This window comes from Cydia fagiglandana, chromosome Z (assembly GCF_963556715.1).
Source record: "Cydia fagiglandana chromosome Z, ilCydFagi1.1, whole genome shotgun sequence".
Taxonomy (NCBI): Eukaryota; Metazoa; Arthropoda; class Insecta; order Lepidoptera; family Tortricidae; genus Cydia; species Cydia fagiglandana.
This window is the reverse complement of record NC_085959.1, coordinates 10,696,054-10,721,433: the sequence shown is the minus strand read 5'-3', so window position 1 is coordinate 10,721,433 and position 25,380 is coordinate 10,696,054. Positions and strand designations below refer to the sequence as shown.

General features: G+C 37.7%; 1 protein-coding gene across 1 annotated transcript in view; it reads right to left on the bottom strand.

Annotated features, from left to right (window-relative positions):
- The window catches only part of LOC134678328 (cold shock domain-containing protein E1), a 33,929-nt gene extending 15,719 nt beyond the window's left edge, over positions 1–18,210 (bottom strand). Inside the window, exons 1-9 of the mRNA XM_063536860.1 lie at positions 18,035–18,210; positions 17,229–17,708; positions 15,008–15,240; positions 10,111–10,290; positions 9,060–9,256; positions 7,929–8,136; positions 3,529–3,714; positions 2,988–3,139; positions 934–1,117 (exon numbers count right to left, since the gene is read on the bottom strand). Of these exons, the coding sequence (XP_063392930.1) occupies positions 934–1,117; positions 2,988–3,139; positions 3,529–3,714; positions 7,929–8,136; positions 9,060–9,256; positions 10,111–10,290; positions 15,008–15,240; positions 17,229–17,346 (1,458 nt within the window). The 5' untranslated portion in view covers positions 17,347–17,708; positions 18,035–18,210. The remainder of the gene's footprint in view (positions 1–933; positions 1,118–2,987; positions 3,140–3,528; positions 3,715–7,928; positions 8,137–9,059; positions 9,257–10,110; positions 10,291–15,007; positions 15,241–17,228; positions 17,709–18,034) is intronic.
- Positions 18,211–25,380: the final 7,170 nt, after the last annotated feature.

Sequence of the window (25,380 nt, the reverse complement as noted above, 5' to 3'; positions counted from 1 at the left end):
TCAATTGTAGGTACTACTTATTCATTAATTTTATAAAATCGAATTGGAGAATTATTATTGTATATAAATTGCATGAATTGCATGAAATTAAAATTAAATCGTAGTCTATAAGTTTCGGTTTATTCTTGTACATAGTCAATTTAGTACAAACAATATTTGTACGCCAGTCATGGCAAAACAAGGATCGTACAAAAACAAAATGTAACACCTATATATACGCTTGTTTGAAGCAAATAAACATTCATTCATTCATTCATTCACATTCATTCATTCATTCAATAATATTAATAATGACTACATCGAGTGAGGTCCGCAAACTATTATTTAAGCTCGTAAACAATTACTACGATGTGCGAAGTCGACGTGAAATGTAATAAACGTTTATGGAAAAGATGAGTTTAATAAAAAAAGGGTATATTACTCAATTTTTAACAATGTATTTTTTTATGTAGAAACTGAATGAAATATCTTTAAAAAACTCGAAATCATAAACTAAGTACTTTAAGGTACGAGTTACGCTTGACTGCACATTTCTAATAGGTTTTCCTATCATCTATCTAAGTAGTACTATTATGTGTATATTTTTTTAATTTTAGACCACGTAGTTTCGGAGATAAAGAGGGGGGAATAGTCGGACAGACAGACACAGACGCACGAGTGATCCTATAAGGGTTCCGATTTTATCCTTTTGAGGTACGGAACCACAAAAATATAATTTAGAAGCAATTTTCACGTTTATAGCTTTTTTGCAAAGACAGATGTGTAACTCACCTTTAAATATTGTTTTTTTAATGGTGATGCCTCAAGATTGCTATTCATTTTGGCAAACATATACGATCTGAAAAAAATGCCTACGATTTTTCATAAACTGCTGGCTGAACCTCTGCACCTTAATGAAAACGTTTAGTTACATTCCGCAAAAGCAAGACGTACCTCATCACCGACGCTGAGTATATACTTGTTGGCGTTGTTAGGGTCCTTGGGGTCCTTGGGGTTCTCGGCCATGAGGCCGAAGCGCAGCACCTCCGCGAAGTGGAAGAACATGGTCTGCTCTCGCTCCACGCAGCGTAGGAAACCGAAGCCTTCCCGGAGAGAGCACACCACGCCTTGCTCCCGCCTGTACATGTACAATCAGAGACACGTGTAAGCGATGGTACACATTTTAAGTTTTGAATTGTTGTCATTACATAACGGTTTAACGTCAGGCTTTAAGTTGTAAACTGAATAATATCGCCAGATGGCAAGTACAATATGCAGCGAACTGTGGCAGGATGCTTAATAAACACCTGTAGCAGGGATTTCTCAATATTCAAGACGAACAACCTCCGTATGACACCGCATTTCTCGCGTGGCTTTTTACTATTTTAACTTTAAACGTATATAATCTTAGCGGATGGCGCTGGAGCTAATATACGGCGTTGCATGAACAAGAGATTTCCTTTGGCAGGATTGGTCCTTAGGACCCAAGGATGGATTCAAGAAGTGGAGCCACCGAGATTTTTGATGCAATTTTTAGGGGGGGGGGGGCTCTCAACTTGATCTTGATATCTGTATCATTTAAGCTAAGTTTGGTATCGTTTCCGTATAAATCGGGGGTGCCGAATTCATTTCTGATATCATAATGACACCATTCCGAAGTAAAAACACATAAAATATGAAAAAAATACTTTTTTTTTAATTCCTCTTCACGCTTAAAGCAAAAAAAACGCGTTAGATATAAATTACTCCTTTAACGGGCAACCAATAGAATGTGTAGATACATTCACCCTCCTTTGTTTGAATATCGATACGCACATAACTTTCGACATTTATACATATACGCTCTAAGAGAATTAAAAAGATCAACGAACTTCGAATGCGCTCTAGCGGCTTACTACGCATATGCCTTTTCGTGGTTTAATTACGGGATAATCCTTTGGGGAAACAGTACAGATATATAGGAAATATTCTTATTACAAAAAAATGCATACGAACACTAGCTAATATTACAGTACCAGACAGTTGTAGACCCTATTTTATGAAATATAAAATCCTGACATTACATCAATCTACATATTTGAAATTTGCAAGTTCGTCAGAAAATATCCTCATTTTTTTCCAAAATTTGCCGACCGTCCTCGACGATACGAAAGTAGATATAAACATAACTTGGCGCCACCCGAACGTTCAGAACTACAGCTACACAAAACAAGTCCAAAAATGATGGCCATCAAAATATATAATACACTCAGCGACGACATTAAACTTCAGACATCAGATAAACAATTCAATAAACTGTTGAAGAACTTATTAGTTAACAAGTGTTACTATAAATTGAATGATTTCTTAGAAGATAAAAATGACCACGAATGTTATTAGTTTTTATTATTACTCATTTTATTATTTTTAACTCATTTATTTTTTACCTACTTATTATTAAACATTGTGTGACATAAAATTACTTATTCCTGACATGACTATTAAATAAATTAATATTATATACATAACATAGCATACTTTTAATCTCAATAATCATCACTTAAGCGTGTGAAAAGGGAGGAGGAAATTTGTATGGGGATTCAATAACCGCTGAACAGATTTAGTTAAAATTTGGTATAGAGATAGTTTGAGTGCCGGGGAAGAACATAGGATAGTTTATATTCCAAAAAAAAAACTTAAAAATGAAAGGTAAGGTGTAGGATTGTATGGGAAATCAATATCTATGTCTACATCTTTGATTTAGTTGAAAATGATACTGAACCTAAACTTAAAAAATTATTAACCTCAAACGTCGCAGACGCTTCAACCCCCCCCCCCCCCCCCCCTGCATAAAAATCTGAGTGGCTCCACTTCTTAAATCTATCCTTGGGAAAGGAACTCTCTTGTTCATGCAACGCCGTGGTTGACCTTTTTTTGCTCTGAGCAAACACAACTATCTGGCATTTACTGGTTTTATAACTTCTAAACGTAAAATCCGACTTTCCTGGCGCTACAAAGCCCCAGTTTACCTCTCTCCAGAAACGTTGAAGGACTCATCCAACAAGGAGATATTGGTGGCGCGCTTGAGTTGATCCCTGCGGTCCGTGGCCACTTGGAACTGCACCCAGTCGCCATGCTTCAGCGTGAACTCGCCGCACTGATCCTTATCGCCGAACGGCACCTGGCAATACCAATCTTATTTAAGCATAATCACTCCGGCCGGATCAATTGGTAGACAAATTGGTCACCGATTTAAGCTTGAAAACGGAGCGGAAAATTTGAGCTTCGCTCGCTATGGGCTAGAGCTAGTGTAGTGTAGTTTTGTAACTGATAGTAAAGTTTTGTCAGAACTGCACAAGTCGTGCCGTTACCTACGTGCGTAAAAATAGTAAGTAACAAGTATTGTGATCTATTCCTGTTTAAAATGGCGCGGGATGAGACTGATAATAGTTCATACCCGACATGCCATTGGCGGGTTTTTCAACAGAAGCTGCAGTGATACCTGGAGTCCCGTCTTCAAACACAGTTGGCTCCTCTAGTCCCACTAGTAGACAGTGAGGCAGTACTGACCTCGACCTCGGAGTGGTCCGCGGCGCGGTACCGGATGCGGCCGGGGAGCGGGTCGTTCTGCGGCGCGCGCGCGGCGCCCTTCTCCAGCGGCTTCAGCACCTGCCCCTTCATCATCTCGGGGCTCACGTCCTCGAACACGACCGAGCCGCTTGGCAGCTTCGTTATGTTGCAGGCTACTTCCTTTCCCTGGATGGACAACAACGATATTTTTGGTCATTTAATTTATTTATTTGATGTTTTACTCAAATGATTTATAGAAGAGATGTATCAGACTTTTGTCATAGAATAATATATGTATATAAATTAGTATTTAACACACCATATGTATATATAGCAAGCATATTATCCAAAAACAAAATGTTGTCAATAAACACGCAAAAGGCAATACTTAAGTAAAAAAAAAGTTTACTCTAGTCGCCCTATTAATGTTACAATTTTAATGCGCTTAAACGGCGCAGCCGGTCGATTCCGAATACATATCGCTGCTTACAGGGTTCTATGTTTCACTTTAATCGAATTGAAATTTGAACTTTGTGATAGTGACATTAAGTCGAATTTCAACTATCTTGTAAATGTAACATAGAACCCTGTAATATTGGGCCAGGGATATGTAATATGTTTAATTGCGCCTTATGGCTTCGACTCCTTAACAGTTTTCCAAGTCAAAGAATAGCTTCGACTCCTTAACAGTTTTCCAAGTCAAAGAATACTCCAACTTGGACCAATGCAAAAGTAAGTCAAAACAATTTCCGTACCTACCCTTTTATTTTAAACAAAAATAATACTAGCTTATTATTTACAATTACATTTACAATACGAATAAATACGATTAACAACGGGGCAAGTATTTACCCTGTTTTGCGATATTTTGGCACAGTTGGACAGGCCATATTTACGAAATACCCTATGTGCAGCGCGTAGACTCGGACACGAGAAAAATATCGAGAACACGCAATACAAATATACATGGAGTATATTAATAATATTTATAGTAGTCCAATAATCCGTTTATGATAAACTCATGTCATGTCAAACGCATGCCTACTAATTAATGACGATTGAATTTATCAATGAAGTACCTGTGGTTTCATAAAATCTCTCGTATTTTATTCAAAATAATAATACATAATGACCTTTACAGAGAAATTCGTTAATATAGGACATGATCTGACTCAGTACAAATTCGCTGTGAATCGGACAAATTGGGAAAGGCCGGGATGGCAAGGATTAGTGACAGAAGTCAACAAAACACTTCGAGACGGTCACGACTTTCAGCAATAACAATAAAGAATTGGATGGATATAAACTGGTTTTTGTAAAAGTAGATCATTTTTTTGACATTAAGTAGCCGCCGTGCTTTTAATTTCGACAAATTTAAATATTGCGTCAAAACGCCTTCATTTTTTCATGACATGCCATGTCACTCGATATAATAGAATAATAATAGTATTATATAGTCAGCAGAATATACAGGGTGTTACTGACCATGGGGTTTTAAATCCAGGGCTCGATTGTACTCGCTAAACTGAGCTACTTTTATTAAGGCACCAACCCCGAAATCCCGAAAAAAAAAATTTTCTTTTTCATACAGTTTTGCTGATCAGATGTCGACGTTTTCTATGGAAAAGCCAAAATATTTTCCCCGATTTTAGGGTTGGTCCCATAGTAAAAGTAGCGCAGTTTAGCGAGTAAAATCATGCCCTGGAATTAAAGCCCCATGGTCAGGCACATAGTGTATGTATGTAAATGTAGTTTTAGACTAGATTTAATATTATAAGTATAAGACATAGAGATTTTACTAGCAGGAATGAGACAACGCTAGTGACATCCTATTTAGTTTGTGTTATAAGTTTGATACAAAGGCCACATGGCATTTTATTAATAATATTTATAGTAGGGGCCGCTTGTATCCGACCGCTGCTGTATAGCATAGTAAATATTATGGTAAAATAATCCACATTACGTGAATTTTTTATAATTTTATCAATAAATGTATCTTATCATTTAGGAATAAATGAACAAGAACAATGGTAGGATATTTAGTTTATTATTAAAATCAAAAATATCTCTATGTCTAAATATACTAACTATTCGACGCGTCAATACAAAAATATCGGTTCGTTAGTTCATAACAGCTCAGAGATAGCTGTCGTAGCTATTATTACGTATACGTTTTTCCCAGGAAGCCGGTTGGTAGCCTAGCAACGCGGCCGTCTGTTCAGGTTCAGGATATTAATTTTGATGCACACTGTGCACACTATATTTGTATTCGATATTACAATATTGCGTTATTCTAGATTCTAGGAATTTCAGGATTCCAATATTGCTCAATCCATTGTATCGATCTAGCTAGATCTTATCTCTGGGAAAACAAGCATTTTTGATTTTTCTATTTGTCTATTATTTAAATTTGATCCACTTTCCGTTTTCCGATTGAGCTAAAATTTTGCATACATACGTAAGTCGGATGACAATGCAATATTATGGTGTCATCGAGCTGATCTGATGGTGGAGACCGGAGGTGGCCATAGGAACTCTGTGATAAAACAACGAAACCTAATTGTGTTTGGGGTTTTTAGAATTGTCTCGATAAGTATTAGTTGCCTGTGGAAATAGTAGATTGTTAACCAAGGGTGGAAAGCGAACCATTTCACCCGAGATATTTTGGCGCTCGAACGAAGAGAGAGCGCCAATAGTTCGAGGGTGAGATGGTTACTTTTACCCGAGTTAAACACTCTACTTTTCATTACGACTATGAGGAAAGTCAAACACGAGAAATGTAGGTTTATTATTGGTAAGTATAATAATTTAGAACAAATTATTAACAGATATATAGGTAAACCACATAACTATAAGTCACTCGAATCACTTGAAAATGTAAACGGCGCCAATTTCAGTCATGCAGAAGCTGATATGAGAGCTTATAATATGGCATATATTGCTGTTAGCCGTTGCTCGAAGTAAAAATAAAAAATAAAATACTTTCCACCCTAGGCTGGGAAATGCAATTTTCCACCCGGTTATCAGCTTATGAAAGGTAAACTTTCCGAACAGGAGAGACGAAAAAGTACTTTTCGAAGAAGTCGGCGATAAAAGCTTGTACCAAAAATGAAATTTTTGCCAAAAACTTATTTTATACAAAGTACTAATCACATTAAAAGGGATGATCCATTTATAGCACGTGCAATTAATTTCTTAGTCTAAACGAGATTATAGGCAAAAAAATAATAATAATACATTTTTCCTCGCTGCCTCTGTGATAAGTTTGAAGTTTATTTTTATACTTTTCTTTGGCTGTCTAGGGTTTCCTGTACCTACATCCTGTGTACAACGAGTGGAACATTGAAGAAAAGTTTATATTTCTAAATAACCATGTCGCTTTTTACCAAGGTTACATCGTAGGTCAATATCGTCGGAAACCAGAAATACTGATACTGATACATCGTTGTAACAGCGAGAAAGGGGTTCCCGTCTCTGTCAACCTTCATGGTAACGTCGTTCACGTTCTAAACATGACAGCAATGCGGCATCGACAGCAAATCGTCTCGCTGAAATTAATAGGGACATAACCCGCTGCCGCAATGCTGCACCAAGGGCGCCTCCAGTGGGCGGCCACGAGGGGCAGCTGATTTTGAAGCTTTTTCCCATTCTATTACAAATTCCGAATGTGTAGGTTTAAATGTATGGAACAATTGGCTCATTTATCTCCTTCGTCCATATTGTAAAATAATAGAGGGTTATTATTGTTTAGAAATTTACGTTAATAGTGCCTGATTAATCAAACACATCTCTGGAAACAATAACGGTTCAGTTGGAAACAAATTTCGACATCCGAACTGCAAAAAAATATCGCACAGAAGTACACATTTGTACCGAAAACAAAGGGTGAACTTAAACTTTTGACCGGTCCTGTATACGACATGTTGTGAATTGCTTCCATGTTCCATGGATCAATACCTATTAAACATCCCAGTAGGAAACCTGAAATTGAACAACATCAGGCGTGGCTCACTCCGCGATTTCGTCGCTTTGCTACAGGTAGCTAAAAGTACATCTGTTCCACCCCAATTTTGGGGAAAGCCATAAGCCAGGCGTGGCGCTGTCGCCACCTAGCGGCCATATCTGTGCTGATCGTAACAGACGCGTTTTGGTAGAGAGTGAGTCTTCTGTACCTAGTACTATTATTTATTTTGTGACAACATTAAAAACAACCTACCATAGTGGATGCCAGAAGGAGAGCGCGGACGCGGCAGGCCCAGACGGAGATGGCAGGATGACCTAGACACCTTTCTCAGTAACTGGCCAGAGCAGGCGCTATGTCGGGAGTCGTGGAAGACAAGGGGAGAGGCCTTTGCCCAGCAGCAGCAAAAAAAAAACATCAAAAACAAAATAGCACTTACATTTCTAGTCTGAATGATGAACTCGACGTCGTCGCCCAGCGCGAGCTCCTCTTTGGTCTTAGTCTCCGAGTAGTGGAAGAAGATCTCCTTGACCACGTCGGCGCGCTCGATGAACCCGAAGTTGTCCTTCATGGAACACACCACGCCGTGGTACTTCACCGGGTGCACGGGGTTCTCGAAGCGCACGTGGCATGCGCCCAGGGTGCCCCTGTAGGCGGAGGGTATATTCAGCAAACAATTAAGTCACAAGGAATACATATTATATATTTTGTAGATCCCCACACCTTAAATAAAAGGGCGTGTATCAGTAGCGGCGCGTCAAACATATCTATAGGCAAGCCGGGGCTAATTTGGCTTAAGATAAACGTACTAGTGCTCGACATGCTAATGCCCAATAAATGACACCTTGCTGTCACCTCTATTGACATTATTGACAATGACTTAAGTTTCAAGATGACATGTACTAGGACCGTGTCCAGCAGCAGTACGTTTACATTACATATTTCCTTTACAACTCTGCTCAAACGTCCAAAAACAGGCAAGCCGGTGGGAATCGGCTTTTATGGGCGCGTCGCCACTGGCGTGTATTCAAAAACCGGGCAAGTGCGAGTCGGACTCGCGCACGAAGGGTTCCGTACCATAATGCAAAAAAAAACAAAAAAAAGCAAAATAAAAAACGGTCACCCATCCAAGTACTGACCCCTCCCGACGTTGCTTAACTTAGGTCAAAAATCACGTTTGTTGTATGGGAGCCCCATTTAAATCTTTATTTTATTCTGTTTTTAGTATTTGTTGTTATAGCGGCAACAGAAATACGTCATCTGTGAAAATTTCAACTGTCTAGCTATCACGGTTCGTGAGATACAGCCTGGTGACAGACGGACGGACGGACGGACGGACGGACGGACGGACGGACAGCGAAGTCTTAGTAATAGGGTCCCGTTTTACCCTTTGGGTACGGAACCCTAAAAACGTGCGTATTACATAAACTGGCGAGAAATCGTACGGCAAGCAACATCTGTGCCTGATTCAGCAGTCGAGTCGAGTCCAGCAGTCGAGCCCGACACTCAACAAAGAATATAACGACAAAGAAGATTCAAAAACGCTGTAAAAGATATCACCGATACTCGCCTCTGATTGGTAGCGATTTGAAAGCTGACGGCATCGCCGGTGTGAAGCGTGACGTTGCCTTCGACGTCATCCTTCGTGTAGGGCAGGAAGAAGCACTCGCCGCGGTTCTCGTACGATATCCTGCCCGTATTGTCGCCGGAGCCCTCGCCCTTCACTTCGGTGGTCACGGTGCCCGTTACTCGCGCTTCGCTCAATACCTTGGCAAACAAATACAACAGTATTGACTTTGGTTTGCTTTTTTTGATTTTTTAGCGCTTCGGTACGAACAACGGCAACATACGAGTATTCGTCGGATTTTCATGTTTTACTTTTATCGATAGAGAAAAAAGGCATACAGTAATTCGAAAAGCTCAATTCGTAAAATTAGGGCAGATTCAATCGTATGTAATTTTTTAAATACCCGCTAACATTACGGAAAATATCAAGTATTTGATCGACAATGAAAATTTTAACTTGCGCATGTATATGTTAAGCCAATTAAGTTAAATGAAAACAATAACGCTATGCGCTTTGTTGTTTTTATTTTTATTAACTGTGCTATTGTTCGGTAAATAACGATTCAGGATAACTTTAGTGATATCTGGTAAACCGAGCTTTGCTCGGAAAACATAAAAACTCAAAAATCGTTTTATCGCCCCCGAAAACCCCCATATGGCAAATTTTATCGAAATCGTTAGAGCCGCTTCAGAGTTCCCCGAAATATATAAACAAGAATTGCTCGTTTAAAGGTATTATATAGATAAGCCTTAACATTGCGCTTGTTGTTGCTAAAACTGAGTACAAAAATAAAACAAATCTTGAAACATAACTCGAAATTCCTACATGATCATTGATCAGGAAAAGCAGTGAGTATGAAGGTATCGTCTTGGGTGGTTCCATTCGTTTTTCGTCAAGTTCTTAAATCAGTCCTATTCTGCTTTCGTCACGCATTCTACATTGAAAGTCACCGACGATTGTGAGTTTAAGAAGAATTTAAGAAGTTGACGAAAAACGAATGGGACGACCCAAGACGATACCAGTATGAAAGTAAACAAGACTTGTATGAACTTACCACTTCAGGTGCTATTTTGGTGACTGTGGAAGCAATAGGCTTGCCCGTACGTCGATCGTATGTCATCTCAAACTCCACGGGATCCCCGATCTTCAGATGCTCAATATTTCCACTAAACTGGCTAAAATGAAAGAACAGGCGCGCCTGCCTCTCACAACACTGTATGAATCCGTAGGAATGCTAAAACAGGAAAATAAGAATCAATACGAATTCACACAAACACAAACCGATGTTTGCAATTCACAAGGTTTTTATAACGCTTCCCAAATATGTAGAAAGCCGTAACATTCAAATTTCAGTGTATTCAATAGATTTCAAAAAGGGATGACTATACACATTTGTTTCCTCTGTGTGATTGGTACATGGTATTGCAAGAAGGTATGGGTTTAGTTTGTTATCAAATGAAAGATGACTGTTCCGTAAACTTTACGACGAGTGATTCGTTACATATGTAAAAAAACTATGCCATTCTTGCTATGAAACCCTAAAAATTTTAAATATCTCCGTTTTTTTTAAATGTGCGGTTTAGTCAGGAGCGCTTAAATAGACAGACATCACGGTACTATAAAGCGACCCGCAAATTACCAGTTCGCCGCACGGAATCAGCCTGTCAGTTGTTCGGACGGTACAACCACCTATTGCTATTAACTGACATGCTGATATCGTCCGGCGAACCTGTAATCTATGGGCCCGTTTAAAAACACAAGCATTGTTCGATACCGATATTTTAATGTTTGAAAACAAATCGCTAAATGTGCGGTGATAACTTGATAAGCGAGGTCACGATGCTACGTTTGAGATAAGAGATAACGCGTAGTAAATAGGTATATACATGCACTTGAACAAGTAAGGAATCTTATTTGTTGTTTACTTAACTCTTTTTTTTTCACCTAGTTAGCCGTAGCTTAACTAACCACAACGCCACAGTGTAAAAAGTAACAGGGGCCCGACGGCCTTTGACGTGTACCGAGCTACTAACAATGGCGATGACGGCGATGTATGCAACTCGGGTGCGCGCAACGCCACCCCGTCACCTCTCGTCAAACGGCTGTGTATGTAGACTGAGACAATAAAGCTCAAAATTACACTAACCATTTGGAGCCACTTTTGACTTGACTCCCACGTAACTCAAAATCTATTGAACATAAACATATGAAATTTGGTTCATTGATTAAGAACTAGAACCACCAATTTCATGAATATAGCTCAAACGGTTATTAAGATACAAACATCTAAAATCAGCCAAATCATATCCTGAACTTTAATTACAACCCAATTCCCATGTGAACTAGACCTCGACACCCATATAGATCTCGATTCTTTTGCCGATTAAATCAACAACGACGCATATTCTTAATATTGAAGTTGGCTCTCATTTCACATTTATGTTTTTGGTGGAATTAAACACTACACAATAACTGTTATCTGTTACTGGAGTATTTCAGAAAAGTGCCGGGTTAGGTACAGTCAGCCAAGAAAGTGGTCCGACTCTATTATCTGATTGATAGAGTCGAAAAGTGGTAAACCACTTTCTTGGCTGACTGTATTTCTTATAAAGCTAAGCTGATATTGGCATGATTGATAACTTTGCCTTAAATTCAAAGGTATATAATAGAGATTTCTGAAGGTTATTAAGGTAGCTGCCATACGCGTCATTTCCCCGACAAAGCAAACTTATGTGTATTGTGTATAGTGCCCCTACTGTTTTAAAAACACCAAAATATTTTTTAAATGATAAATTGCCTTACGTCTATGTTTCAGTATAAAATCTGGTTGTTAATTTTTTTATGCTTAGGTAAATTCTGTAAATTTTGGAAACCCTAATCCACAGACAAAACATCCTCCAGACTTAGCATAGTCGCGCTACCCCCTCTGTCACGCATACGGTAATTTTACTAATTTTACTCCATGTTCGAGTCGAAAGTGTCTTTGTGTGACGTCCGTGTCTTTGAACGGACCAATAACGGCACGGGACTTCGCTCACCTCGTCCCGCGCACCCCCGCATTTTTGGCAGTATCGGTTGCATGAAATAATTGCTCTAAACTCGGTCTAGAGGATTCCTAGTCTATGTCCTAATCGCTATAAATAACAATAGAAAGGGTTAGTATTGTATAAAATTTCCACAAATGACCAGTTTACACATTATGCTAAATATTAAGGGGCCCACTGATTACCAGTTTGACGGACGATATCAGTCTGTCAGTTAAACGCAAAACGTGACAGTTCCGAACAACTAACAGGCTGATATCGTCCGGTCCGGCGCACTGGTAATCAGTGGGCCCCCTTTAAGTTAATACCCAAGCTCCAGGTAAACCCATATGCAATCCAATATTAATTATATTGAGTAGTTTATAGTCAGGGCATATCTGATGTACATTGGATCAGGATTGTTGTAATATACTCGTATTATATAATGTAGTAGCTAATTATAATTATCGATTAATAAAGGACTGAATGAAACATTGTTTGGTAACTACTAACTAGGTTGCTAACAAATAATTAATATTTCAATGAGCAAAACTGTCAACTTCTAGCATGTGAAATAAAAATTAAGCGAAAATAAGTAATGTTTTAATTTTAGGGCTTTAGATTCAATAAACGCGCGGCTCTCTATTAGACCGCTTACGAACACATCTATAAAATAATCTGAGTTATTTCCACAGATGCTTCAAAAATATTACGTAAATTAGAAGTGAGCTTAGGTACAGTCGCCAACAGATATATCGAGCGGCCAAGGTGTTCCCAGATATCTAAATACACCTCTATTGTCAAGGCGATAGAGTGCGTTTTCAGATATTTATAATCCCCTTGGCCACTCCTATATACTCGTATATGATGGCTGCTGTACAGTATGGTTCATCTTGCTAATAAAAAGGCGAACAACAGTACAGTCAGCAGCAGAAGTTGCTAGGCGGGCAAGGTTTTCAAAATAATCTTGACGCGACTTTATTGTTAAGAGAATAAGAGCGTGTCTAGGTAAATTTGAACACCTCGCCCGCTTAGCAACTTCTGCTGCTGACTGTACATCTTTATGAAGATACGCCTATTTTTGACCGCCACGCGCTATCCGATTAATTTTTTACGCCCTAATAGAAACCATAAGTAACAAATGAAATTTCGAATAACAATTCGTCGGCGTATCACACAGAAAAGAGCTTAATATTTCTCTATGACTGAGTTTGTTTTTATATAATCTTTATTTTAAAAATATGTATACAATATACAAAGTAATATGCTGTACATTAAACCAAACACTTACAAATCACGGATACACAAAATTACTTTCTCAGGCTAAACACCTATAAAAGAATATAACATACATTTTTGGATATATGTATTTGTTTAATATGGAATAAGTACTTATTTAAAAGAAACTAACTATAATATAAAGGTATGGACTTATTAGTATGACTGAGTAAATTCACACCAATTTCTCCGAATTCTCCGAATAATTGATTGTATACAAGGTTCAACATGCACGTGAGCGACGTACAATCGGACAAATGACGATTATGTGTAATGAAGCTTTTGTCAAAATAAATGGATAGCATTCTGCCACAATCTTGGTAATTGGAGAGCCGACTAGGCGCGTTGAAGACATCAAATCAAAGCTGGGATGGGTGGATGATGTGAGAAGTCGGTTGCGAGTTTCGTTATATTGCTCACTACTTAACAACAACACTATGTAACGAAACTCGCATGCGAGTTCTCGCCGTATAAATGAGTTTTTATTGTTGGCGTGTGCAGGCCATATGGTCTGGCCAGTCAGGGCCAGGAATGTTGTACCCCGCTCCACCACAATAGTACTCTGAGTACTACCCGGATGGTTCAGACGCAATCAGATGTATCGGCGTGGCGAATGTGGTCAAAAATATCTAAATGCACTTTAAAGAGTGATAATTAAACGTGTGCAGTGCTAACTTAAATATATGGATATTGTCTATTACTATATATATTCTATTACTTTAAAGAAATTCGATATCATGTCATTCATGTCTGATATCAAGTCTATTTAATATAATAAGCTTTAATAATAAACATCGCTTTTTTTCGCGCACCGTGCACACCTTATGCTGATATGATGTGAATAGAGGCTTTGTACATATATTTGTGAACATCTTGGCCGCTCCGATACATCTGATGGCGAGTGAAAAATCGTTTCGAACGCAGCGACCTTAACCTGCTACACTACGGGTTACGACGTAACTCTTCAAGCGTCGTTTTGCTGCACACGCACCAGTTCGCAGTAATGTAATCCAAACTAAAATTTAACTGAATCACCAATATAAAACAAAATGAATAGGATACTTTGCAAAATACGTGTGATACCTCATTGGATTCGGAATGGTGTATGGAAAAAAATATTCTAAGAGTTAACTTCAGAACCTTAAAAGCCTGTGCAGTGTGCACTTCCAACGTGACGTGCACGTCTCCAACAATTTAGCGCACGCGCACGTGCTCGTCTACGCACTAACATCCGGGCTTAAAAGATCTCTCAAAAAAGTGTCAATGGTGCAATGCTCTAAGTTTTTAACTATAACCCTTAAATGCATAGTCAAGCTTGGAAAAATCCACAGGTTGATAATTTTTAGTATGTGATTTTGAACGGTTTTTTCGGGGTATGTCATTATTTTATATTTAAAAACTTTATCATAGGTATATCACAAATAGTGTACCTTTCTAATGGTAGTTAAAAATTCCATATATCTATTACTGAAAATACATATTTACATAAATATGATTTAGCCAATTCAACTTTTAACTCTGATTCCGCAGTGAAAATCGAAGTTATATTTTTTTTACTATTCTTCCTAGAATCAGCAAACAATTATGTGACACATATATTAATTTCGGGCAAAAAGAAAAAATCATGCAAAGAAGGGATAAGAAACTTACCAGTAGCTTTTCAATAATCCCAGTTTCTCTGATAGGCGGGTGGTTGACAGAGTCGTATTGCTGGGACGATGTGTTGTTGGAGCTGGAGGAGTAGACCCCCACCGAGTCGCCCATCGGGCACCCGTCTATGTTATAGTTGGCGAGAGTGAAGCGATTGCCGCCACCCCCGCCAGTCTTTCCCACGTTGTTATAATTATCTCTTGGAGAACTTGGATAATCGCTGCTAAACGTACCTGTTGGTCAATGCAAGAGAAACAGTGTTATTGGATGTCTCCGTAGCGTATCGTAGTCATCTCTCATTATCACTCTTCTACATTAGTGTGACAGTGACAGTTGCGTTTCGTTTGCTACAGAGCGTTAAACGATTGCATGTTGGCTACGCACTCTGGTAGCCTAGCGGTAAGTGTGAGACTTACAACCCGAAGTTCTCGGGCTTATACCAACAGATTTTCGGAAGTTATATACAACATATCATTTTATACACCGTGGTTTTTTTATTGATATTCGTTGATTTCAAGGGTGCATTTGTGAACTTAAACTTAGTAACTTTCAAAAAGACAGGTATGCGGTGTTTGGCCCCTATGAGCCCGTACACTTACCTTACAGGGCCTGTTTACATATTGATTAGTGTTTAGTATGAGTTTGTACATTTTCTACTAAACTACTACTTCTTTTACTCCAATTAAGGCGAAGTTAGAGTGTACGAACTTTGGTGATCGGGGTAGGCCACCGGACCCTACCATAAATGTGCTGGGCTGCAAATACCCATATACATACCCTTACCAAATTTCATCGAAATCGGTTCAACGGTTTAAGTGTGAAGAGGTAATAGACACACAGACAGTTACTATTATAAATAAATAAATAAATATTATAGGATATTTTTACACAAATTGACTAAGCCCCAAAGTAAGCTCAAGAAGGCTTGTGTTGTGGATACTCAGACAATGATACATACTGTAATATATAAATACTTAAATATATAGAAAACAACTGTGACTCAGGAACAAATATTATCTGTATAATCATACAAATAAATGCCCTTACCAGGATTCGAACCCGGGACCATAGGCTTCATAGGCAGGGTCACTACCCACTAGCCCAGACGGGTCGTCAATCTACTGCATTACTTCACTATTGCATTAATAACATTAGTAAGGATGTAACAGATATATCTTCTCGCGGGTTTCAAACCCAGGACCTCCAGTTTTATAGGGTTATTTGAATATTATTATGGACCAGAGGTATGGTGGCAAATAGAACATACGTATCAAGTATGGAGTCTGTAAGATGATTCTTTCTAATTCAAGTTAAATTTATATAAAACATTAACCCCTTATTCATAAACATTTACTAAAGTTGACAAGCTGATAAAAATCATTTGTCCCTTGCTGACATATTGGTATGATGGAAAGGGACAAACAATTAATATCGGCTTGTCAACTTTAGTAAACATTTATGAATAAGGGGGTTAGTGTGGAATGCAAATGAGATATTATAGGGACAGATGATTAACTGATATTTTTAATTATTTGATCATCAAAGTTAACTCAAGAGAGTTGCAGAAGATTTGATGATTAATAAATGTATTGACTTGTTCTAATAAACTTAAAAAATAGGTACATGCATTTTTAAAATATTAACACACAAAATAAAAGTGTTAATAATAAAACTGTCCATTTATTTACCTATGTGAGGTGTGTAATAAACAGTATTGTATTATAAGTATGAAAGGTCTCGGAAAACTATAATCATTTAATCATAAAAAGTAACTAGGCAACTTTAATGACCTTAGCATCATTTAAGCAGTCGCTGAATGTCTTGTCAGTACACACATCCTAGGGCTATCCTAACCTCCAAAATATTAGACAAAAAACATAGCCTAATGAATTATAAGTTTGTCTCAAATCACAGACAAATTGAAACAAAAATCCAGTAAGTTACATACCCACAAAATAGAGACATACTAGGTACCAGTAAAATCTACCCTCATCAACAATTAAATCCTCATCCATTTTTAGGGAATTCCTCATTATTATCTATACAAAAAAGGTTAAAAAGAAAAAGGAATATAGTCCACATGCCACAGACTTCAGAGAGCAAGTGCCAGTATCAGCAGAAGTAAAATTGAAGGATTATTTTTAAATACTTTTTTTCTCACACCGCCAATTGCCATAATTAAGAAATATATCTGACAGTGATAATAAAATACAAAACTTACCATTTCGATAGGCCTGTTTGGCCTGCATGTTAGAATGCTGGAGATCTAGAATATCCTGCAGGGGTGATGAGTGTGAATCTGGCGGCTGGAACATCTTCCACTGAGGATTGCTTGACATTATTCCTTGTTTAGTGCTGTGTCTTCTGTGTATATGTCTCGAAAAACGCTGTATTTACGAATATATCACAGAATAATGTAATTTAAAAAGTGGTTACAATTTATTGAAAACAAATCACATCTTCATTAGTCTTTGTGTTCATTGGAACACCAACATGTCTCTTTCACAAGTGTCACAATTTCTTCACCAAAACCACTAATATTGAAAAATAAATCTACTTATGATTATGATATACTAGATCCTCAGATGTCTTCAATGCTTGCTGAATCGGAGCTCTGTGGTACATCGGCTTGTTGAAGGTAATCGTATATTCTGTTACTATCTATAGGCTATACCGTTTGCCCGAAACCGACACTCACAAGCTGCAATAGACATTCGTATTAGTAAAAATATTACTACGTATCTCCATAAGTTGAATCAATATCAAAAATGGCTCATTAGTGCATAATGGCAACAAAGCGGAGCGTCGAAATTCAGTTTTACATTTTATTATTGCTATCTAGGTAGGTATCGGCCGCACGATCAAACCGAGATCTGCACAAATTATATCGCCGTCGACCGATGCTAAACGGTTATTTATAAACTTTATTTAAGGCAGGTCGATTACAAATACACACTAGTTGCGATTTTTGGAAACGTTAATCTAAGATGGAGATATATACAAGACGACGAAATTATTAAATCTCACCACGACACAGCATAGCACTGACGACATACCGCCATATTGAATGTCAACATTCACGACTTCACTCCGGCCATACAAACTATATAAAAGTGGTTTAATAAAAATCATCCATAAGAAATATTTTAGTTGTAAAAAATTATAAATAAAATGAGAGGATTTTTAAATTTTGTCCTTATTTTTTTGTCTGAAGTTGATTTCTATCAATCAGAGAGATTTAATTTTCACGAGATTTAGGGCTAAAGATTAAAATTAGTGGCCAATATTTTATTTTATAATAATAATATTTTAAGTTTTTATATTGAGTAAATTTATGTTATGTTTATTATTTCGGGTGCATAAGACAAGAGACAAAAATAATGTTATAAGCAATAATGTTTTTGGAAATTATAATAATATGTTATTGGTATAGTGTAAGTGTAAATTAGTATTTTTTAGTATGTATTATCTCACTAAGTAACTTTTAATCGCAATAAATAAGCTTTTAATGGCAGTAAAGCTAAGTATAGGTTGGATAAAATTAAATAACGTTTTATTTTAGTGTTGGCAATTCTCCTTTTATTTTTGCACACTGGCAGCATCGCTATGGCAATCTGTCACACAGCGTTTTATTTTTGCTCAAACTATTTTGTTTTTAACAGATTTCGTGGTGTTTTTTTTTTATCATTCTGGGTTTATAATAGAAACTCTATTCTACAGTTGCTTTGAGATTTGACAGGTAAACAATACATATTGACACCAATGATATCATTATAGGCACCAATAATAGAAATAACGGCACTACAACACAATAGTTTTTATAACATCATGCAGGACTTTTTTACTTGTGTTGAATCGAAACGAATATGTTTTTAAGTGGCGCCAAATTTAAAACCATGTTAGGTGAGTACATCCATGTTATACGAAATAAAGTCATACATAACTTTAGTTTGAATTTGCACCTAAATTTAACATTGGTTTAGTGTCTATTTGACCTGATTGAGACATTGACTTTGTACCACAGTGCCGATCCAAGTCCCAAGCAAATTATCCATATCCAAGTCCATAAAATTGCAAACTCAAACTTTTCTTGATAGTTATCCCACCAAAAACATAAATGTAAAAAAGGAGAGCCAAGTTCAATACAAAAATTATGCTTGTCTGTGGGGCTCGCCGCAAAAAGAATGGAGATCTAAATGAGTGCCACTGCCAAGTTCTATGCAAAATCCAAATATGTATTTATAGGAACAAAATAACATTATAAACAAGTATTAAACTCTATTTCCTTGCTTTATTGGATACCTATAACAATTGCTGTTATTTAAAAAAATGTGAGATCTTAAAGTAGGTTAGATTTGACATGGCCAGTTTTCATTATATCAATCATTTTATATATATTGTAATTCTGATAAAACCTGGCCAAGCCAAATCTAACCTACTTTAATATCTCACATTTTTTTAAATAACAGCAATTGTTATAGGTATCCAATAAAGCAAGGAAATAGAGTTTAATACTTGTTTATAATGTTATTTTGTTCCTATAAATACATATTTGGATTTTGCATAGAACTTGGCAGTGGCACTCATTTAGATCTCCATTCTTTTTGCGGCGAGCCCCACAGACAAGCATAATTTTTGTATTGAACTTGGCTCTCCTTTTTTACATTTATGTTTTTGGTGGGATATCAATACTTTTTGTAAAGAAAACTAGGCAGGTATTGAGATTTAATGTTTTTTCTTGTGTTTCTGCTGTATGGTTTTTACTTCTGTTCTTTGTATAATTATGTGGTACCGCGCGCCGCCGACGACACACCGTTGGCCGGTTGTTTAGAGCGTATTAAAAGTTTTTTGTATGGGGACACCACTTATTTTTTGACTAAACTTTATTTTAATATAGCAAATATAATAATACATATATTGGGGTAGTTTCAAATATCTGCTTGTAACGGTTCCAACGCTACAATAAAAAAATATTTTTTTGTATGGGGACCCCCCTATTTTTTAACTTTTTTTTATTTTTAGATTTTTTCCTACGCTTACACACAATAACCGAGCTGGATTCCAAATTTCATCCTTCTAGGTCATCTGGAAGTAGGTTAGGTTTAGGTACTTATATCAGTCCCAATAAAAAATGTTTTTTTTGTATGGGGACCCCCCCTATTTTTAAACTTTATTTTATTTTTAGATTTTTTCCTACGGTTACACGCAATAACCGAACTGGATTCCAAATTTCATCCTTCTAGGTCATCTGGAAGTAGGTTAGGTTTAGGTACTTATATGTCAGTCCCAATAAAAAGTGTTTTTTTTGTATGGGGACCCCCCCTATTTTTTAACTTTATTTTATTTTTAGATTTTTTCCTACCGTTACACACAATAACCAAGCTGGATTCCAAATTTCATCCTTCTAGGTCATCTGGAAGTAGGTTAGGTTTAGGTACTTATATCAGTCCCAATAAAAAATGTTTTTTTTGTATGGGGACCCCCCCTATTTTTAAACTTTATTTTATTTTTAGATTTTTTCCTACGGTTACACGCAATAACCGAACTGGATTCCAAATTTCATCCTTCTAGGTCATCTGGAAGTAGGTTAGGTTTAGGTACTTATATGTCAGTCCCAATAAAAAGTGTTTTTTTTGTATGGGGACCCCCCCCTATTTTTTAACTTTATTTTATTTTTAGATTTTTTCCTACGGTTACACACAATAACCAAGCTGGATTCCAAATTTCATCCTTCTAGGTCATCTGGAAGTAGGTTAGGTTTAGGTACTATAAGTCATAAGTCAGTCTTAAAATTTACGACTTTTTGACCTTCATACCTTTATAACCGTTTGAGCTAGCTTCATGAAATTTGGGCTTCTAGATATCCTTACGGATATAATTAAACACACGTAGTTTTATGTGTTTACGTCAAAGATGTTTTGAGTTATAGAACGGTCAAAAGTGGCACCAAGTGGTTCGTGTAATATTACACTCGGCGCTGGCTAGCCAGTTCCTTTGCTTGAACTTGGCTTGACACGCTGCCGCGTGTCTAGATTATTCATATTGTACAGGATACTGAGGGCCTACCGCGAACCCCATTCGACTTGTTGCCTTTCTGTTGCACTTGTGAATTCGTACATAAGGGTGACAGGGAGACAACACGTCGAACGTGGTCCGCGGTAGGCCTTCTGAGAGATTTGGATTAAGTTATGAATCCTTAAAACCATCTTACATTTTAATAAAACATAAAATATGCTCTAACCTAGTACAAAGCCTATTTTTAGGGATCCGTACAGGAAAGGTAAAAAATTACTAAGACTCTAATGTCCGTCTGTCTGTTAGGGACTATTCATAAATTACGTCGTTTCAAATTAGGGGGGGGGGTCAGGACATCGGATGACGGTAGCATGAAGTAGGAGGAAATGGGGTCATTTGAAGCATGATTTTTGGATGATTATAGAGGGGGGGGGGTCAAAAATCGATGACGTAATTTATGGACAGCCCCTTACCAGGCTGGACCGTGATAGCTAGTCAATCGAAAATTTCACAGATTATGTATTACTGTTGCCGCTATAACAACAAATACTAAAAAGTTTAGAGCCCTCGGTGGGCGAGACCGACTCGCACTTGTCCGATTTTTTTTAAATTCGAATTCAGACAATTTTTTTATTTGGTAGGTATATACGAGTATGAATGGAAAGCTAGTGTCAAGCGGACACCAGGCTCTCATGAGCCGTGGCAAAAATGCGGGAATAACGCGAGGAAGAAAGAAAAAAACCGGCCAAGTGCGAGTCGGACTCGTGCACGAAGGGTTCCGTACCATTGTCCATTATACGCAAAAAACGGAAATATATTTTTTTTGTTGTATGGGAGCCCCACTTAAATATTAATTTTATTATGTTTTTAGTATTTTTTGTTAAAGCGGCAACAGATAACAAGCTGGCAATTATGTCCGATTTACTGTAATAATATTTTTAAGTGTGTTGTTAACTGTTAAATATTTATTTTGTCTTCCTTTATGTAACGTATTGGATTACAGTGGCGGGACTTCCATACAAGCCCAAAAGCCCGGCTTGCCCTAAGGCAACTAATTGCCTTACCGAAATTACGTAGTGATAAGATCAATAAAGATTATTTTGAAAATCGCGCGCCAAACGAACCCGTATTATTAAATTCAAGCCACAGCGGCCTCGAACCGCGGCACGAGCGTGTTGCAAAATTATGCCGCGGCGTGGCGCCTCGTCCGCGCGAACTAAATCAGGCGGAGGATGTTCTAGCTATCCTGCTCGAACTCGCACTCGTTGGCTTGCAACCGTGCTTGCTTTTTCGTCCCGCTCTGGGCACTATCAGCCTACAAACCGTCAAAGAACGATGTAACTATTTGTTGGTATGTATAGCAATTTTATAAGACGATTTATGCTTGGATTTTGTGTGAAGTTAGCTGCATAAGTTCGCACAGCGCGCGTTCGCGTTTACTTCAAGTGTATTATTATTTAGTTGAGCCGAGTCAGTGGTCGAGTCGAAAGTAACGAAAGTTTGTTTAAGTGAATTTGATTAAATAGTGAATGTGAATTTGTTCATTGTTGTGGCGCTTAGTTTAATAAGTGTTAACAATGGATCAAGAAGTGGTTCCTTGTGACGGTTTGAAATGCGTCCACGTTTTAGTCAACCAAAACAAGGTAAAGTCTTTGACCTTTGTCGAAAAACGGGACCTAATTTCCGCGGCAAAACCAACACCCGACTTGTGTATTTCTCAGTCAAGTCAGTCGCGTAAGAGAAATTTCTGTAGGGCCGTCTACAAAACTCATTGGATTGTTGGTTGTTCCCATACAAATAAGATGTATTGCTGGTGTTGCATATTTTTTTCGAACGATATTAACGTTTGGAATACTTCTGGCTATAACGATTTAAATAATTTATCTGGAGCAATAAAGAGGCACATGAATTCCGGTAAACATATATGTGCAGTGATTTCTTTTAGCAATTTTGGGAAACAAAGGATCGAGGCCTCTTTGTCGCGACAATTATCAGAAGAAATATCAAAACATAACATGCGTGTTGACAACAATCGTAGTGTTTTTCAGAGGTTAGTCGATATTGTGTGCCATTTAGCACAGCAAGAACTTCCTTTTAGAGGACACGATGAGTCAAACACTTCATTAAATAGGGGCAATTTTTTGGAACTTGTATCGTTGCTATCAAAATATGACGGCGTTCTAGAAAAACATGTTCAAAGCGACAAACCAAGCTCGAGCTATTTCTCTAACAAAATACAAAATGACATTATACATTCCGTAGCAGACGTGCGCTATGATTAGCTCGCCTCGTCACGCTAGCAGATGCATTTGACCCCGAAGAGTGAAGATTGGACAGTTATTACGAAAACATATCTTTCGGCTTGCCCTACTCCAAAACCCTAGGCACGCTACTGTTGGATTAAGTACTCTGTAAACTGGTATTGTATAGTTGATTATTAAATAATAATAAAAAAAGTAGGAGTAGCAGCGAAAGCGCTGTTATTGTTTGGCCTTGTCAGAGTCTCACTTGTTTTTTATACCCCACCGTAAATTTAGTATGTATAATGGTGGGCAACAAATAAATTCGACCAATCATAGTGTTTGCGTATGTCCCTCACGGAGGCACGCGTACCACTTCTATAGGATCCTATACCTTCTATGATTGAAAGCTAGGTGACGCTGTTTCGTGCAATAAATATGCTCGATCATGCTAACAATTCTTAGGAAAACTACGAATCCTAGGATTGCTCTGACCTGCATGCTATACGGTAGGATTACAATTTTTTTAAATAGTATATACTTAACGGTAATAAAATGAGCGGTAAGGATCTACTGTATCATCATCACTTTACGTAGAGAAGAAGAAAGTCTTTTCGTACTTTTTTACACTATAGGCCAGACCCACTGGGACCTCGGAGTAATTAACAATGGAGCCGCCATTAACAGGCGTTCCCCTCTGTCGAAAATAGGCGGCCAATGGTCAACCTCATGTCAACCATATGTATGGACTGATGTTTATCTGACATGACGTACCTATACATTTGATGTGCCCCTCCCCCGCAAAAAACGGCAGACTATTTTGTACCGAAAATTTTAGACATGGCGTCTCCGTTGGTTATATCCTCCAAGACTGGGACCCATCCGGCCCATCCCATGGGGCTATTTGGAATTTTTAGCACTGTGACATTATGATATCATCTTTAATTAAGACGTACGTACAAACAGCAACACTTCATTAACACTTAACCTTAACTGTCCATCGGCGGACGTTATGCCTTTTGTAATAAGGTTTACCGATGGACAGAGTTAACAGTGTGGGCGATGGTACAGCGCCTTCTACATTAGCTGTCAAATTCAAAGCACCAATTCGTCATAGGCTTTACACATCTATAATATCCACACCTACAATCTATGAATATTTGCTTGCATGATTCAAAGACTATGCCATCTCTTGGCCTAAACTAAACTGGAAACTCAATCTTGACATTAACAATTTAACAGTTACGCGCCAATATATATACAGACAGAAAGATTGTGTTGCAGTGAAATGTTCCGATAGATATTCCATACAATATGTGTACCTATTTGAAATTGCAGACACATTACGAGTTTATAAATCTTTTGATGCTTTAAAAGTAGTTGATCCGCGAAAAAAAAACTTTTGTCGGCATGAAAAGACTATCTCCTTTGCATAATCTATTCGCTTTTAATACATATAGTAAACATGTAATTATTTATACTTACACCTCTGCCACTGTTAGAACGAGAAGGTTCCTTTTCGGGAATTCTTTTTTGCATACCGGTATAGTAAGTACCTGCAGCGGGTCACTCGTCCACGGTCCACAGGTCCCCGAGGTAGACTATTTACCTGACCGGCGCAGTATGTCGCTTATCGTACCGTCGTCGTCGAGTTACGCACCCATTCGTAAACTCTATTGCAACGATATAAAGTCTACCATTGGTCAGCCAAGCGTGATGCTGTTAGTTCACTCAAAATTATTCTTTTCCTAGGTTCACGTGTACAACGCGCCCCATCCTCCCTCGCCCCTATGCCCGGGAACCTGAATTTTGCAACTGCGACGCCAAACGCCTCGGTTTCAGAGCGATGCAATTTGGCGCCAACATTCCAAATTTCAATTTAGTAAAATAGTTCACAAGTCTTAAATTTATAAGCTTTAGGATTAGCTAAATAGTCTAATAGGAAAATGCATGTGATAATTTGACTTCTAAAACTTTACAGGGAAATCTACCTATAGATTAAATTTTATAATTTTTTTAGGATTGAAAGCACGACAATGTGTTGCTACCTACTATTTAATGTGGTATTTACCTATGCGGAATAGAAATCAAATTGCTCAATACTTCACGGTTTCTTTA